General features: G+C 40.6%; 1 protein-coding gene across 15 annotated transcripts in view; it reads left to right on the forward strand.

The window, feature by feature from the left end:
- LRRFIP2 (LRR binding FLII interacting protein 2) overlaps positions 1 to 14,507 on the forward strand; it is a 50,778-nt gene that overhangs the window by 26,440 nt on the left and 9,831 nt on the right. For 7 of the 15 annotated variants that reach the window (XM_078871209.1, XM_078871139.1, XM_078871168.1 and 4 more), the window contains 11 exons: positions 1,549 to 1,611; positions 2,867 to 2,914; positions 4,380 to 4,442; positions 6,752 to 6,817; positions 7,996 to 8,061; positions 9,271 to 9,384; positions 9,827 to 9,874; positions 10,414 to 10,521; positions 11,599 to 11,670; positions 12,191 to 12,280; positions 13,116 to 13,196. In XM_078871209.1, the coding sequence (XP_078727335.1) occupies positions 1,549 to 1,611; positions 2,867 to 2,914; positions 4,380 to 4,442; positions 6,752 to 6,817; positions 7,996 to 8,061; positions 9,271 to 9,384; positions 9,827 to 9,874; positions 10,414 to 10,521; positions 11,599 to 11,670; positions 12,191 to 12,280; positions 13,116 to 13,196 (819 nt within the window). The remainder of the gene's footprint in view (positions 1 to 1,548; positions 1,612 to 2,866; positions 2,915 to 4,379; positions 4,443 to 6,751; positions 6,818 to 7,995; positions 8,062 to 9,270; positions 9,385 to 9,826; positions 9,875 to 10,413; positions 10,522 to 11,598; positions 11,671 to 12,190; positions 12,281 to 13,115; positions 13,197 to 14,507) is intronic. The other 8 variants (XM_078871244.1, XM_078871252.1, XM_078871182.1 and 5 more) reach the window with 7 other exon arrangements.

A 14,507-nucleotide genomic window follows, 5' to 3' on the forward strand; every position in this document is an offset into this window, starting at 1 on the left:
GAGGCTGTAAAGCCTGACATTGGTAGTGACATCAGATGGCTCGAACTATCTGTAAAACAAAGTTCACACGTACAATCGTGGTTGATTTTAAACTTGTTACGTTTGTAGTAATTGACAATCATAATCACTTCACTTTAGTTTGTAATTTTTACTCTACTTTTTTCTTGTGCACTGCTTTTCTAGTGCAGTGGTCTCTGCCATTTTTCTACCTGTCAAACAACATAATCGTTTGGTTATAAACTGGAATAACGTAATCTGCAGACACTTGAATAAAGTGATCTGCATTATTAGTAGAATTTGAAATCAGGGGCATGGGTTGGGTGCAAGGACTCAAACTCATGAGACTGTTGATTGTTTCCACGACCACTGAGAACTATTGGCAGCACTGGCCAGACTGGAGAACCCCTGTCCCCACAGAAGCCCAAATAGGAACCAAGTAGCATGGTTTCTATTTGATCCCATAACAAGGCTACAGAGTCCCCTTTTCAAATTGTGAGCCATTATCGTTTTCTGGGCTGACACTGGAATCAGTCGTGATGTCATGGGGACAATAGGGCGCCGTGGTGGCAAGATGTTAACTACCTCCCCTGGTTTACAGGAGGTTGTGGGTTCGATCCCGACCCTGACGCCTGTATATTTTGAGTTTGTATGGTCTCCACGTGGTCTCATGGATTTTTCTCCGGATCCTCCAGTTGTTCCCTCCACATTCAGAAACATGCGTTCAAAGTATTTGGCTGCGATACTTTCCACATGATAAGTAACTTCGTTAAGCTATCATTTGTGGCCAGGTCGCTTCTGCAAAAGAGCTATATAGCTCAGTGGGTCTTACCTGATAAAATAAAAATAAATACTTCCAATACAGTAAAATATTGAGTGTCTAGTGATGCTGGTTACTTTATCGCACTTCACGGTCAAATTACATGGCCATAAAATTACTTATCTATTCATTTATTTGCTTTAAAACCCTTGCCTTTGTTAAATTACGTAAAATAAATGTCACTTCCCAAACACCACTCTCCAGCCACGGAGGGTTAGGTGACAAAGGGGGGAGGGGACAGAGTGGGAGCCCAGCTCACAGATCCTGGTGGCGCATGGGGTAATGGGCCATGGTGCTGGTCCTGGGCCATTGCTGGACCAGCAGAGCCCAGTTAGCAGTGGTCATGGAAACGAGGCTTGAATGAATGTTAGAAGTGGCCTTTCCTTATTGGGGGATTAAGCGATATAAGTCTCACCACGAATGTTCCTCTTGCCTTATTCTGCTTTAAGATCGTTTTTGGGCCTGCGACTCAGGTGCCTTATATTAAATAGATTTCTCCTCGATTTAATATAAGAAAACAGTTAACCTCATATTTTTGTCATGAGTGAGTCGAAATTTTATAACACTTTGTCTTTACATGTTAAAAAGCTACTATTTACGTGATATTATTAGCTGATGACAGTTTGACTTAATAATTCGACATTTAGCAAAGTGGCATGGGTAAAGCTTACGCACAACGGAATGTCCTTTGGATGCTGAGTTTATTTTTTTCACATGTTAATCATTGGCAGCAGGATGACGGTGTCCGGGGCGGCTATGATGACATGCCCTTTTCAAGGCGCACTGGCAAAAGGGTCTGTTTTCTTTCCTCTGCTGAAACATGCTGCTTGCAGCTTTCTTTCACTTACCTCTCTCTACCCCCTAACATTTTCACATCTCCCATTCTACAATCGCTTTTTCAGTTACACGGACCAGCAGTTTATCAGTTTTATAGACTGAACTGTGCTTCATCAAAGACAATGATCCCCCCCCCCCGTTATAGCCTTAACAGACTATTGGGGAAAGTTCCGTTCTCGAGCATCTATGAAGGGCGACACGGTACACGAGGGGGTGGGTGGCCAGCACCACGCCCTACCGACTTTATCTCCCAATGTAGCAATGTTTACACATCACACCAGGTACTCATTTGACGCCGAGTCCACCTAGGGGAGGCGCAAGACTGGTTCAGATAATTATCACCGATGATGTTGTCCGGGCATCGAACTCGTGTAGACGGGTTCATAGCGCAGCGCTAAACGCTACACGACCGCCCTGCAGCTTTCATGCCCCATAATATGTTCATGCATCCCAGTCGAGTCATTTTTTTTGTCTGTTGTTGTTGTTGTCGTATGCTCAAATCTTGTAACTAAATTTTAACCCACTTCCCAATTTAGTATCGACTGCAAACTTGGTATACTTATGTCATACTGATGACAATACTATATTCTATCATAAATAATGAAAAGTATATATTTTTAAACTATCTTTTTTTTACATGCCTTTTATTAACTCACTCTGTTGTTGTTGTCGTATCCTCAAATCTTGTAACTCAATTTTAACCCACTTCCCAATGTAGTATCGACTGCAAACTTGGTATACTTATGTCATACTGATGACAATACTATATTCTATAAAAAAAAAAATTAAACAATCTTTTTTATGTTATGTTTCACCTTGGGTCTAATTGTCCACGCTAAACTCACGTTGGATATAAATCACCACGGCCCCCTTACGTTATGGCAAGCCTCGGGGCCACTTCCTCGAGTCGTGGAGTTCTGCCATTACTCGTACGGTACATTTCATTAAAGCGTGTTTAAAAAAGTATTTTTAAATACTACTTATTCAGTTACACTGAGCATCAGCTTATCAGTTTTACAGAATCAACTGTGCTTTGTCGCACACTTCTACCGCATCCATCTCGGGCACATTGAATAGACTGTATATACCATTACACTTTTAGATGTGGTGTGCTCATTTTTGAGTGAATGCTGAATACATTTTACTGGTGTCTCACGCATATGAATTGTGATCGTTATGCGGACATGTAACTGTTTTAATTATTTTCAACAGACTTCCTCTCTTTACAGTGAGCCTTTGGCCCCTGCTCGAAGCTGCAGGGTCAGTGTCCAATCTTTGTTGATAATCTTTAACCCATGCAGTGAAAAGTGTCTTTGTTTTGTTTTATGGTGGTGACAAAGTAATTTATTTATCCTTAAATGAGGGTAGAGTTACTGTCCAAGCGAGCCTTTATCATATTCTTGGGTCTTTCGGTAAAGTCACGTGGATAGGTTCAAAGAAAATAATCAAAAACGTCCCTTTTCCTGAAGACGATCGCGTGCGTTGCGATCGAAACGTCGTAGTTTTCTGTTATTTTTGATTATTTTCTTTGAACCTATCTACGTGACTTTACCGAAAGACCAAATAAGATGAATTCCTGCAGTCACGAAAGCTTTAAGTCAAGATTTGAGCCTTTATCAGTTCCTAAATCACAACGTGTTAGTTTTTAATGATAATGTATCTTCCTTGTGATACGTATACTCATTCAAAGTCCTGGTGAGTTTAAAATATACGGTACTTTCTTTTATTTTGGTGGCACAGTTTGACCATGAAACTATTGCATTAAACGTTTTGGCTTGTTTGTATACGTAAATGGAAACTTATCTATTATCTTTGAAATTAGATTTTTTATGTTGATGAGTGTAATGTTTTGTCTTGTCCTGGTCAGAATCGGAACTATAAACAGGGCACAGTATAGATGCAATCATATATGTTGCCAGACTTCCTGCAGTGGTCCCATATGCAGCTACACTCAGAATTAAATATCTTGACTGGAGTACTGTATATATTTCCAAAGTAGGGGCAAGATTGCAGTACTGCAGAACATAATTTTCCTTTGCCACTATCTAGAAAATGCAGTAAGAATGCATTTCAAATGTTAAACTACAATACCGAATAGGTATTAAGGGGCCGTCCATAAATGACGTCACGCACCTAAGGGGGGGGGGGGTCAGACATTTGTGACGATGTGTGACGAGGGGGGGGGGGTGAGAAATGTGACGTCACATCAAAATGCGCAACTTTAAATAAATATATACAACACGTTCTACTTAATTAAATAGACTTTTTGATAAATGTTTTCTCCTACAACATCAGAGTGCAGCCGCACATTGAATACGCACCACAATGACACTAGTTTAAAGCGATTTGCAGCATGTTTTATTTTGGGGGGGGGGGGCAGAGCTTTGTGACGTCACATTTGAGGGGGGGGTCTGGCTTTTTGTGACGCCGTGTGACGAAGGGGGGGGGGGGTCCAAAATCGTCCAAAATCGCGTGACGTTATTTATGAACGGCCCCTAATGTGGCTCCATTTAAATTAGGGCCTCAGGACTGGATCAAAGATCACTGAGCATATGACCTCAGTGACATAGAAGTTACATGGACTGGTGATAATAGTTGGGAAACTGGTGGAGTGCCATAATGTCATGAGAACAGGACATTCAGGGGCTCATGGAATGAGCACAACTGTGTGTGTGTGTATATTGGCACCGGTGACCACTCTGTGTTGGACACATCTTCCCTGTAGACTTTGGGCTCAGAAGATATTCTGGGCAGTGCCCGTGGGTGGCGGGGCTCTTCCTCACGGGTCGTAAGTGCAGGCTGTTTGCTGTTTGTATTGCTTTAACAGTGTTTGCAGTGACTTTGACTAACCATGGCCACGTCTGAATCGACTAGCACTTCGCCAAGTCAGTGAAAATGCAACGACAAGTGAATCGCAATGCTTGAATATACTTTTCAGTCTTTGTTATTGTATCGGACCTTCATTCTTTTAATATGTTTTGCGTTGGTTATAAAGCGTGACTATGCATTTGCATCTTCTTGGTTCTTTCGGTAAAGTCACGTATAAGGGAAATAATAAAATAATAAAAATAAAACACGATAAAATAATTTTAGTATGTTTTATTTTTATTATTTTAATAAAATAATTGTATTATGTTTTATTTGTATTATTTTATTATTTCCCTTCTACGTGACTTTACCGAAAGAACCAAGAAGATGAATCCCTGCAGTCACGAAAGCTTTAAATCGAAATTTATGCATTTGCAGTTTACATTTAGGATAATTCACTGTTAACGTTTCTACCACATTGATTCTGCCACATACTATTGTCTCTGAACAACGCACAGCATGGTCTACGATTGAGACCCTGCTTGGCAGTCGAATCATCGCATCATGCCTCTGGAATGTATTAAACGTGCATTGCTTCATGAGAAGTCAACAGTGTTATCCCGTGGAGAGAGCCATCCCCAACCATGGTCATGTCGAGTTTTCTTCACTGGTTCACGGCAACCAAAAGCATCGAAAGAGTTACCTCCCCATGTCCTGCTCGAGCGGCAGTAAGACAATGTGAATTGAACAGAATCAAGCAATGGCACTGCATGCGAGTGTAAAAAGGCCACACATATAAGCTTACATGTCGGTTCATTCAAAGACTATTTGTTTGGCATTTCAAGGATGTCCATGTGTTTGGTTTAGACAGCTGCCTAAGCTCCACTTGGCCAGCTATGTTCATTGGCCTTGAACTCGCTGAACCTGGCCTATGCTCCCCTCATGTATTGGGAATGGGTTCCATTGTTGCTGCTGTCGGAATGGTTAAGGGAAATGTGTCAATGCTCGTGAAAATTACAAGAGTTGCATTGGCAGCACAGGCCACAAAACGTCACAAGTTTTGTCTTGCGGATGACCTAATGAGAGAAAAAATTCAAAGCAGACGGGATAACTTTTTGGGCAGTACCCCTTTCATTAAAGAAGGGCCATTGTCGGAAATACTCTTTGGTTCTTTCGGTAAAGTCACGTAGATAGAAAATGAATAGATCACGACGTTAATAGATCACGATGTTTTGATCAAAACGTCGTAATCTATTAATTTTCTATCTACGATCGAAACGTCGTGATCTATTAATTTTCTACCTACGTGACTTTACCGAAAGAACCAAAGAGTATGGATTCCTGAAGTCACGAAAGCTTCAAATCAAGATTGTCTGAAATGTTAGCCTACCATTGTATTCAGTATATTTTTCAGTTAACAGGATATTAAAATGCCATTTTTTATTAAAATAGCTTAATGTTATTGGAAGATGAATAGGGTAAGTGCTATTTGAGCATTTAGCCACTTTTAAATACTATTTTAATTGATTGAAAGGCTGCAACAGTTACACTTTTTTTTATTCGTTTACCTCCTTCATGTGATATTAAGAGCTGTTAATTGTAATTTGGGCATGGCAAAGGGGTTATGTTCTATGTATCTTGGGTTGATGTTGTCTTAGGTGATTGGTGTTCTAAAATCTAAGTACTTCGTGGAGGTTGCTGTGTTTGTGAGTAAATGTGGACAAGCAGAGCAAGCCTTATACATAGCATACAGTGTGTGAATTCAAGGTATGCTTTATGCTCACCACGTACTATGAAAGTGAGCTATTGTTAATTTTTGTATTCGTTTTCACAGTGCTACAATTAATATCAGTTCACAGGCATTGAACACAGCTCTCGACAGCTTGCTTCAATTTCCCCTGTATAAATATCTTCTTCCACTAGCCTCATTAGTGTTGGACTGAACAAACTCTACCCCTATCCACTACTTAGCATATGTCAGGCTCACTTCTACTTAACACTATCTTACGCCTGACAGAGACTTATTTATCCAAAGTACGTGAATTTGTAATATTTACATTTTCAGATAACTATGCTGTTCATGATTACGGAAGCATCAACAATTCAACTTGCGATAATAAAGTACTTTGGCCTATCTGTGCCAAATAATATATGGCAACCCTGCACAGTGCATGTACATTGTTGAAGTGACTATTGGCTTAAAAGAATGGAATCCCCTGCATCGTTTACCTCCTTCACGTGCCCTTTAGGAGTGTCTTGTAAGTCGTTGCTTTGTTTGTAAAACTTCAGGCAGCAGAGGGTGTGTCCGGCTCTCGGCTCAGCTCTTTGGTCAATTCTCGTAGGGCCAGCCCAGCGGTGAGATGCCAACGTGTTCTCACAATCATACAGCAGCCAACGCTCCATTGTCCGTGGTCATGGGAGGAGTAGCTCGGATAAAATAAAATCATGGAAATAAGGCCAAACTTCATGGTGGCCAAGAAAACGTGTGTTGCTTACATGTCTTGTTTAGCGGGTGAAACAAAGAATGTTTCTTCCACCGACTAGTTTTGGCTGTAATTGCAAGAGTGAGTCACATCGGTTGAGTCACACGTTCGGAGGCAGATCATTAAACCAATGCAAGCAAAAACAACATTTTTTACAAGAACTGGCAATCTGCAAGGCGAATAATCCGCCCACGGATAATGGAGAGGAAGCTACCTGTAACGTGTTTTGTCTCGGTGTGTGGCGTAAATTTGGAGAGCATGCATGTGGAACCACTGATGGGGATATCAAAACAGTAGAGCTAACGGGACATTTATAAGCAGACCTTCACATTAATCGTACCACTCCTGCCGTAGCGAGATTGTTTACATGAGTGTAATGTGTGTTTAAAACATAATTGTGATTAATTGTTTTTGCTTTCTGGCTTGTAAGTATCAAACTATAACAATATGCTGCTGTTTACTGAAAAGAAAAAACCTTCATGTATCATACACGGTACTGTAGTCTAGGGTTATATATAGGACAATGTTTGGCATATGGTATTAATTTACAAGCTCATGTCCAAACACGATTATACTCGCGATATAGAATTTAGCCAAATGCAAGAAAATGATATGTGAGTTATGCTAAACAAGCTTCATTGTGTGAAATGTAATTAATGCATCGTTAAGATTCTTGGTTTAATAGGAAACAATTACATTGAATTGTTAATTTATTTTACTGCACTTGTTCCTTGTTAACATCATCTTGTAAATTACAATATTATAAATTATTTTTTGTAATCGCTTGAATGGCTGCTAGAACTGCCAATGGGCTTACATCGGGTCTAATTCCATGCAAACATTTGCGTGCTTATCTATAACCTAACTCAAATGTGTGTGAACGTATTCATTTCTGAGTGGGGATTTTTTTTCCGAGCCACTGCATCGTTCATGTGGGGATTCTGCTTACTCCACCGCTGCTGCAGTCTGCTGCTTTACACTCTCCTCCTGTGTTGCCCCTTTGCCGTATCCTCCTCCTCCGTCTCTTCCGCCTGCCGTGGTGGTTATCAGTCCTCTGATGATGAGGTGACGAGTGTACACTCACGGAAATCCACTCGCTCAGCCCGGGGCGTCACGGTGAGAGCCGGCCACCAATGCCACCTTTGACAATCCGACGAACACCGGGCAAACCGCGTTCATCAGCAGCTCTTTCATAAAGTCCCCGCAGCGTGTTGACACTTTATTAAACAAAGCACAGTAGCAGCACAAGCTAGTATCAGATAATCATTCTATTTTACAAGAGCTACTGTTTGTACATTATACTCATGATACATGCACTCGAAGAGTGTTGCGTGTAGGAATGCGTTATTTATTATTTATGAAAATTAATGTAACATCGTGTCACATTAGGACACCACTTTCCAACAATGGAGCAAACAAAACTGTACACATTACTGCGAAAAATGTGGAGAGACTTTCATCCAAACTGGATGCTTTAACATTTCCTTGTGGGAATGGTTGGTGTGATTCATTTGCTGTAACTCAGCTGCACATCGAATGTGTTAATGTCTGACTAAAATGAGAAAAATGATAAAAGTAAAAAAAAATACACGACACACAATCCACACAGCTATGAAATAATAGGATCTTGTGTTTAAAATAATACACACTAATATTTCCTAATTAACATGTGCAAACATTTGAATTATATAGGTGATATTTCAGACATCTGTGCATTGGTCAGTACAGTTTAAAACATGCTTTAATTGTGCAAACCTATGTCAATCCACCGCTATATGAGGGCTTTCCCATCCCATGCTATTTGTGGGGGTTGTTTGACCATACTGCACCACGCTGGTCAGTACGGGTTGGTTAATGCAGCGAGAGGGCAGGGGCCAGGATCAGTTTAGATATTGTCCCTGATGTTAGCCGTAGCCGGGAGTGGAATGCAAGCCACCAAGTTCAATGTTAGCTACATTTAATTTAGCATTAACCGAAAGATGTGCCGTTAGTAGGGTTAGGACATACGTATGCACATTTATCTCAGTGGTATTTTCATTCAGTTAAATATGCACATGTGCCCTTCTACACATATGCTAAACACGTGCACAAATGGCATGCCACCATGGAGTTTGTATATTAAGAACATATATTCCTGCAACATCTTTTGGTTTTCCTTTCATTTACATATTTAATGTCTCATTATTTTGGTGATAATAGATCTTTTAAAGAGTATTCTACTGTGTAAATGTTTATTTTTTTAATTCTACTGACACGGCTACCTTGTTCTTGTACCTGTAACTGCTTCTTTTCTTTTCTGTTTCCCTTTCCATCTTTCTTCATAAGTCGTCAAACCCACCATCACGGAAAGGCTCAATAGTGGACATCTACGGTTGCTCTTCTCGCAGAGGAAGTGCACTCTCTGATTTTGATGATGTTTCAATCCCTGAGCTGGCTAAAGTGAGTTTACTTGCACAGTTGGGAGTGTGAATTAAAATAGACGGACAGCTGGGATGCAAAGCTTTGGTTTTCTAACGCTAAAAACAGACTTGAATGTTGCCGTGGCTTTGCAGAAGCGTTTGCCAGAGATTGACCAACTGTTTTGAGTCACATCGTCTTGCTAACTTTGCTGGGGGAAAAAAAAACTGAAGGCATCGATATTGATATCATATGGCTCCTTGTTTGCCTCTGTTTTCAATTTAGTCGTAGTGCTGAAGTTGTGCACTGAAGATAAAGCTGCAGCTTCAGCATTTTATTCATTGCGCTGACCTCGATGACATAAACAAGCTGCCTAAATGCATTCCACAGGCAAGCTGGATCCCCAGTACACGGATCCCCTAAGGTTCTGCAACCACACGCATGTTGACTGACAACTTTTTTTTTTCCCCTTTTTTTTCCCCAGTACACTGATGATCACAGTGACAATGACCTCGCAGAAAACACAGGACGCGTAAGTATATTGACTTTGTTTATGGGAGCGCAACAAGTCATTAACTCATGTTTGACGTCCATATTTCAGCAAAACCCTGTTCATGGCTGTGATTCTACAGTGTAAGGAATATAATTTCACATAGCATCAAGTATACTGTCATGTCTCCATGGGCCTTACCTGGTAGAATAAAACTAGTTCATAGTTTTAGGTCATAGTTTAGGTGTGTGTTCCCTTGCAGTTTTTGCTTGCACCGGAGGCAAGTCAAGACTTGTTTCCACACTGCTGCCACCCTCAAAGGGTGTTAATTTATAACTCACTATTCAAGTTCACACACATCAATCAAATCGGCCACTTTGTGGTGCTATATTTACGGCAAAAGAGTGCATTTTAATTAAATATTGTGTAATGTAACCACAGCTGTAGCACAGCAGTCGGCTAGGGTGGCTGACACCTATAATATAGCAGTGGAGATAAAGGTTGGGCATTGAGGTGTCGTACCCTGGCTTGCCTTGTGATGCTGCCATGTAACCTGTGTGTTGTCTGTATGCTGCTTGCAGCCCTTGGCATCCCGGAGTGCTGTATCAGCCTTGTCCTCATCCAACTTGTCCTCCAAGCAGGGCAATGGAGACATTGGCTCTCTTGGAGATGTGGATGTCTCGACCAAGGTGAGGCGTCTCTTGCCCTTTGTCGCAGATATATCCAGCAGTCGCTGATAAAATACACTTGATATTAAGATGAATATCACTTGGGTTATCTTGTTCGACACTACTCTTTATAAATAAAATGTTCCAATTAATGCTCCTCAGTAATTATTCAACCTCTCACCTATTTGGAAAATAATATTTGTGTGTAGTGGCAGAGCCAAATTACCCATAACTCTAATAATTGCCAAAATTCTAGAATTGTCTCTATATTACTTTGGTGGGCCATATATCCTGTGTGTCCTTAAAAAAAAGCGATCACGAGTTTCAGTGGGATATCACCTGATAAAAAAAATGGCAATAGTTGATCATTTTAATGCAAGTAAAGCCTCTGCATGAGATTTTGGGTTATGCCGTGCGTTCGGCACAATGTCCAACATTCCGCACCGTGTCCTGGGAATGAAATGTACAACACGTCAAACATCGTGCTTAGCAACACGCAGTACAACCCGAAAACGCAACGGAGAGCCACACAGCGGATTTATAAAAAACCTTCTCAAGAGTATATTAATAAAATATGTAAAAATATCATAAACAGTGTGTACATATCTTCAGTGAAATACATCAAGTCTAGTCTTATGGTAGATTAATCAAACATTACAGAAAAGGCCAATGTCCCTAGTCATGTTTCTATATACATCTCTCTTGTGTCTTCGAGACCATCAGCACAAAGTCCCTTCATACCATTGTCGAGGTATTCATTGTGCGTAGACACCTTTTTACATCTGTATAATATTCCCCCGTCAGCGTTGTATTTTCTTCTCTTCCTTGTGTGGATGAACATTTGCTATACTGCAGTTGGTGTCACCGCTGTAGATACTTTGCTCTTCTGACAGGTGGCAGATTCTACGAACCCCCCCACCCCCACCTTCCCTACCCCTTGAGTGCTTCCCACACACGTGAATTCAACTAGTATACCGCAGAGACGATGTGTTGAAGCAGCGATGGGTTTCTTGTGCATTGGAAAGCCCGTCCCTAGGTCTGTCACTTCTTTCACGATTCATGTTTTCTTGAGACCTGGCTTCCATTTCTGCTCACTAGGATATCTATGAGCTAAAGGATCAATTACGCGATGTAGATTCCAGATACACGAAGGGCCTAAAAGAAATAAAGGTACTGGAAGCATGACGTGGAGATATACAATAAACTGAGGGTTTCCATGTGTTGTTTGATGCACTCACACAAGCGTCTGCCTTTTGAAAGCAACAAGACTTTAACTTAACTCGTAATCGCTGCATGTTGTGAAATAGTGTGTGGCTGTAAATGATTAATAAAACTAAAAGTTTGCATGTTATTTTTTAAAATAAATGTACTTTTGGTTTAAAAATGAGTAAGATTTTCACTCAACGTGTTTCAAGCTTGCATCCCTAATGATGTTGATTAACTTTCATTGTTCACATTCAATTGACTTAATTAAAAGCACCAGTCTGTTGTAAACACAGTGGACTGTATTATATTTCCCTCTGTGGGAACACGGTGAATGTTAAATTATTTGACAAGTGTAGCACCGAGAGAGCATGCTCAGAAAGTTGAACGTGATATTTCCATTCGTGTGAAAATGAGGCTCAAGAAAAATAACTTGCTGCATTTTGTCTTATTTTACTCATGTTATTGCGTGCATTCTCTTTGGCAGGAATCACTGTCAGAGGTCCAGGAAAAATTTAAAAAGGCTATGGTGACGAATGCACAGCTTGACAACGAGAAGTTTAATTTGATCTATCAGGTAAGAAAATACATTCTGTAGAATATGGGAACAAAGTAACATTCCTGCAAAAGAAACAGTTTGTACACAAATGTAAACCCTGAAGCAAGTTTTATGACATGTGCAAAATACAGTGCATATTCGTGAAGACTGGTCATACTTATAGATGCTGTTGTTAAAATTGAAAAAATGTTTCACTGTTTATAGTTATTTTACAGAGATGCAGTAATTAATGAAACTCATAATTGGCATACCTTTGTTAATCCACTGCTGGATGACGGCTTCCCCGCATCTGTTAATATTGTAGGTTGTTTAACTATACCTCACCATGCTGGACAATGCAACTTGGTGAATCGGGGGAGGGGCAGGTCTGATTCAGATAGATATCACTCGCTGTTGGTGTTATCCATGGCTGGGAATCAAACTCACCGCACTAAGTTGAAAGTGCAGTGTGTTAACCTCTGTGCTACCACTCCACCTGTTGTTCAGTAATACCAGTGAAATTGTCTCCAAGTTTTGGGTGCTGCCCATCATCTTTTGAGGGTCTTGAACCTCTGGTATAAATTCCCCACTCCTATCGTGGTGACCAGACCAGTCACCGTGGATGATACTTATTTGTATATATGTGCATTGAACTTCTTTAGCACTCTACGTAGCCAACCGTGATATCGGAGGTGCACATCATCCCGGCCATTTGATCAATGCCGGGATGATGTGCTGTGTAATATCACAATACAGTGAATACATGTGAGATACAATTCCATTCTACAGGTTCTCATAATTCGTAATCAAAATGTTGTTTTATTTGTCGATGAGAGGCACGACTGAGTGGGATGCATCAATCACCGTGTTACAGGTGGACACCCTGCGCGACAGCATGGAGGAGATGGAGGAGCAGATGGCGGAGCTCAGGCGCCAACACGAGGACAAATGCAAGGTACTTAGCGTTGCACTGTTGCGCAAATGTGTCCTCTCGGCTGTCAACCGAGCCAGCTCATCAGCAACCCTCAAACTGGTTCAAGCAGTGTGCATTTTGCTCTGGTGGTTGTAACATCATTGATTCACATGCATGTGTCTCTGTGTCATATGTGTACGCTTTTACTGCTACAGAAATGACCAGGTATTGAAAAATGTGGGATACAAATGTTTTGTTTCATAATTGATTACCAGATTCAGAGAGCATTGTTTGACCCCAAGAATCATACTTGTAAATAAATCACCAATGTAACATTTCTCATTCTGTAATTACTTGGTTTCCCATAGACTGTGCCGATGTGAATGACTTGTAGGTTTAACATTCTTGACTCGGTCTTATGTGCGTATTTGTATTGCAGCAGTTGTTAAACTAGACTGCACGGCAGATGCTTTGCACCCATGAAGTTAAACCCAAACCATCTATACAGCTTCTAGTATCATCACCCGCAGTTATGTTGAAGCAATGAGCTTTTAAGTGACAACCTACTGAATATATCACACAGCTTGCAAGTTACATTGACAGCACACCATATTCAGCTATGAATATATGTGTGGGGATTTTTGAGCCACAGTAATTTTGTGCACTCCCCAAAGGTTCAGCCGAGTACTTTTAAAATGATGTTTATTATTCAACTTATTGATTTAAGCCCTCCTGTAAACAGTCACATAGCAAGACATGCTAATTGAATGTTTATGGGGAGCTTATATCGGTATCGAACCCCACGGTCAATTACATATTCAGGCATAAATAAACCATGAAGAGCTTTGGGTTGTGTATTTTGGTAATCGCCAATTTTCAAATGTGTGTTGCATTGCCAAGTAAAATATTGCTAGATTTGTTTGTATATTTCTAGGTAGCAAAATAACGAGGATAATGTAATGTGAAACAGATTTTCCTCGTAACTATCATCTGAAACGCACGTCACAGCTGAGTTGATGTTAGACAGATGTTTTTAAAGAGCACGCTTTGCTATTGACTCTGAGCAGTTCTCTTTGTTGGACCATGTGTAATGGCAAAGGCAAACACATGTGCGCACTTCAGATGGTCATTGCAACTTATTTCAAATAAGAATAAAACACAAGTGCACTTCGCCACTAGGACTGTTGGCATCAAGTGGTCTGATTGATACGGCTCATATTACAACTTTGATATTTCCTGCAAAGTGCTGCATCTGCTGTCATGCAAACTTTAAAAAACACCCTTTGACCCCATTGGCAGTGGCAAGCCATGGTGTTCTGTTGTTGTGTTGCCCAAGAATATTGCCAAAAATAT

Source organism: Lampetra fluviatilis, chromosome 2, assembly GCF_964198595.1.
Source record: "Lampetra fluviatilis chromosome 2, kcLamFluv1.1, whole genome shotgun sequence".
Classification (NCBI taxonomy): Eukaryota; Metazoa; Chordata; class Hyperoartia; order Petromyzontiformes; family Petromyzontidae; genus Lampetra; species Lampetra fluviatilis.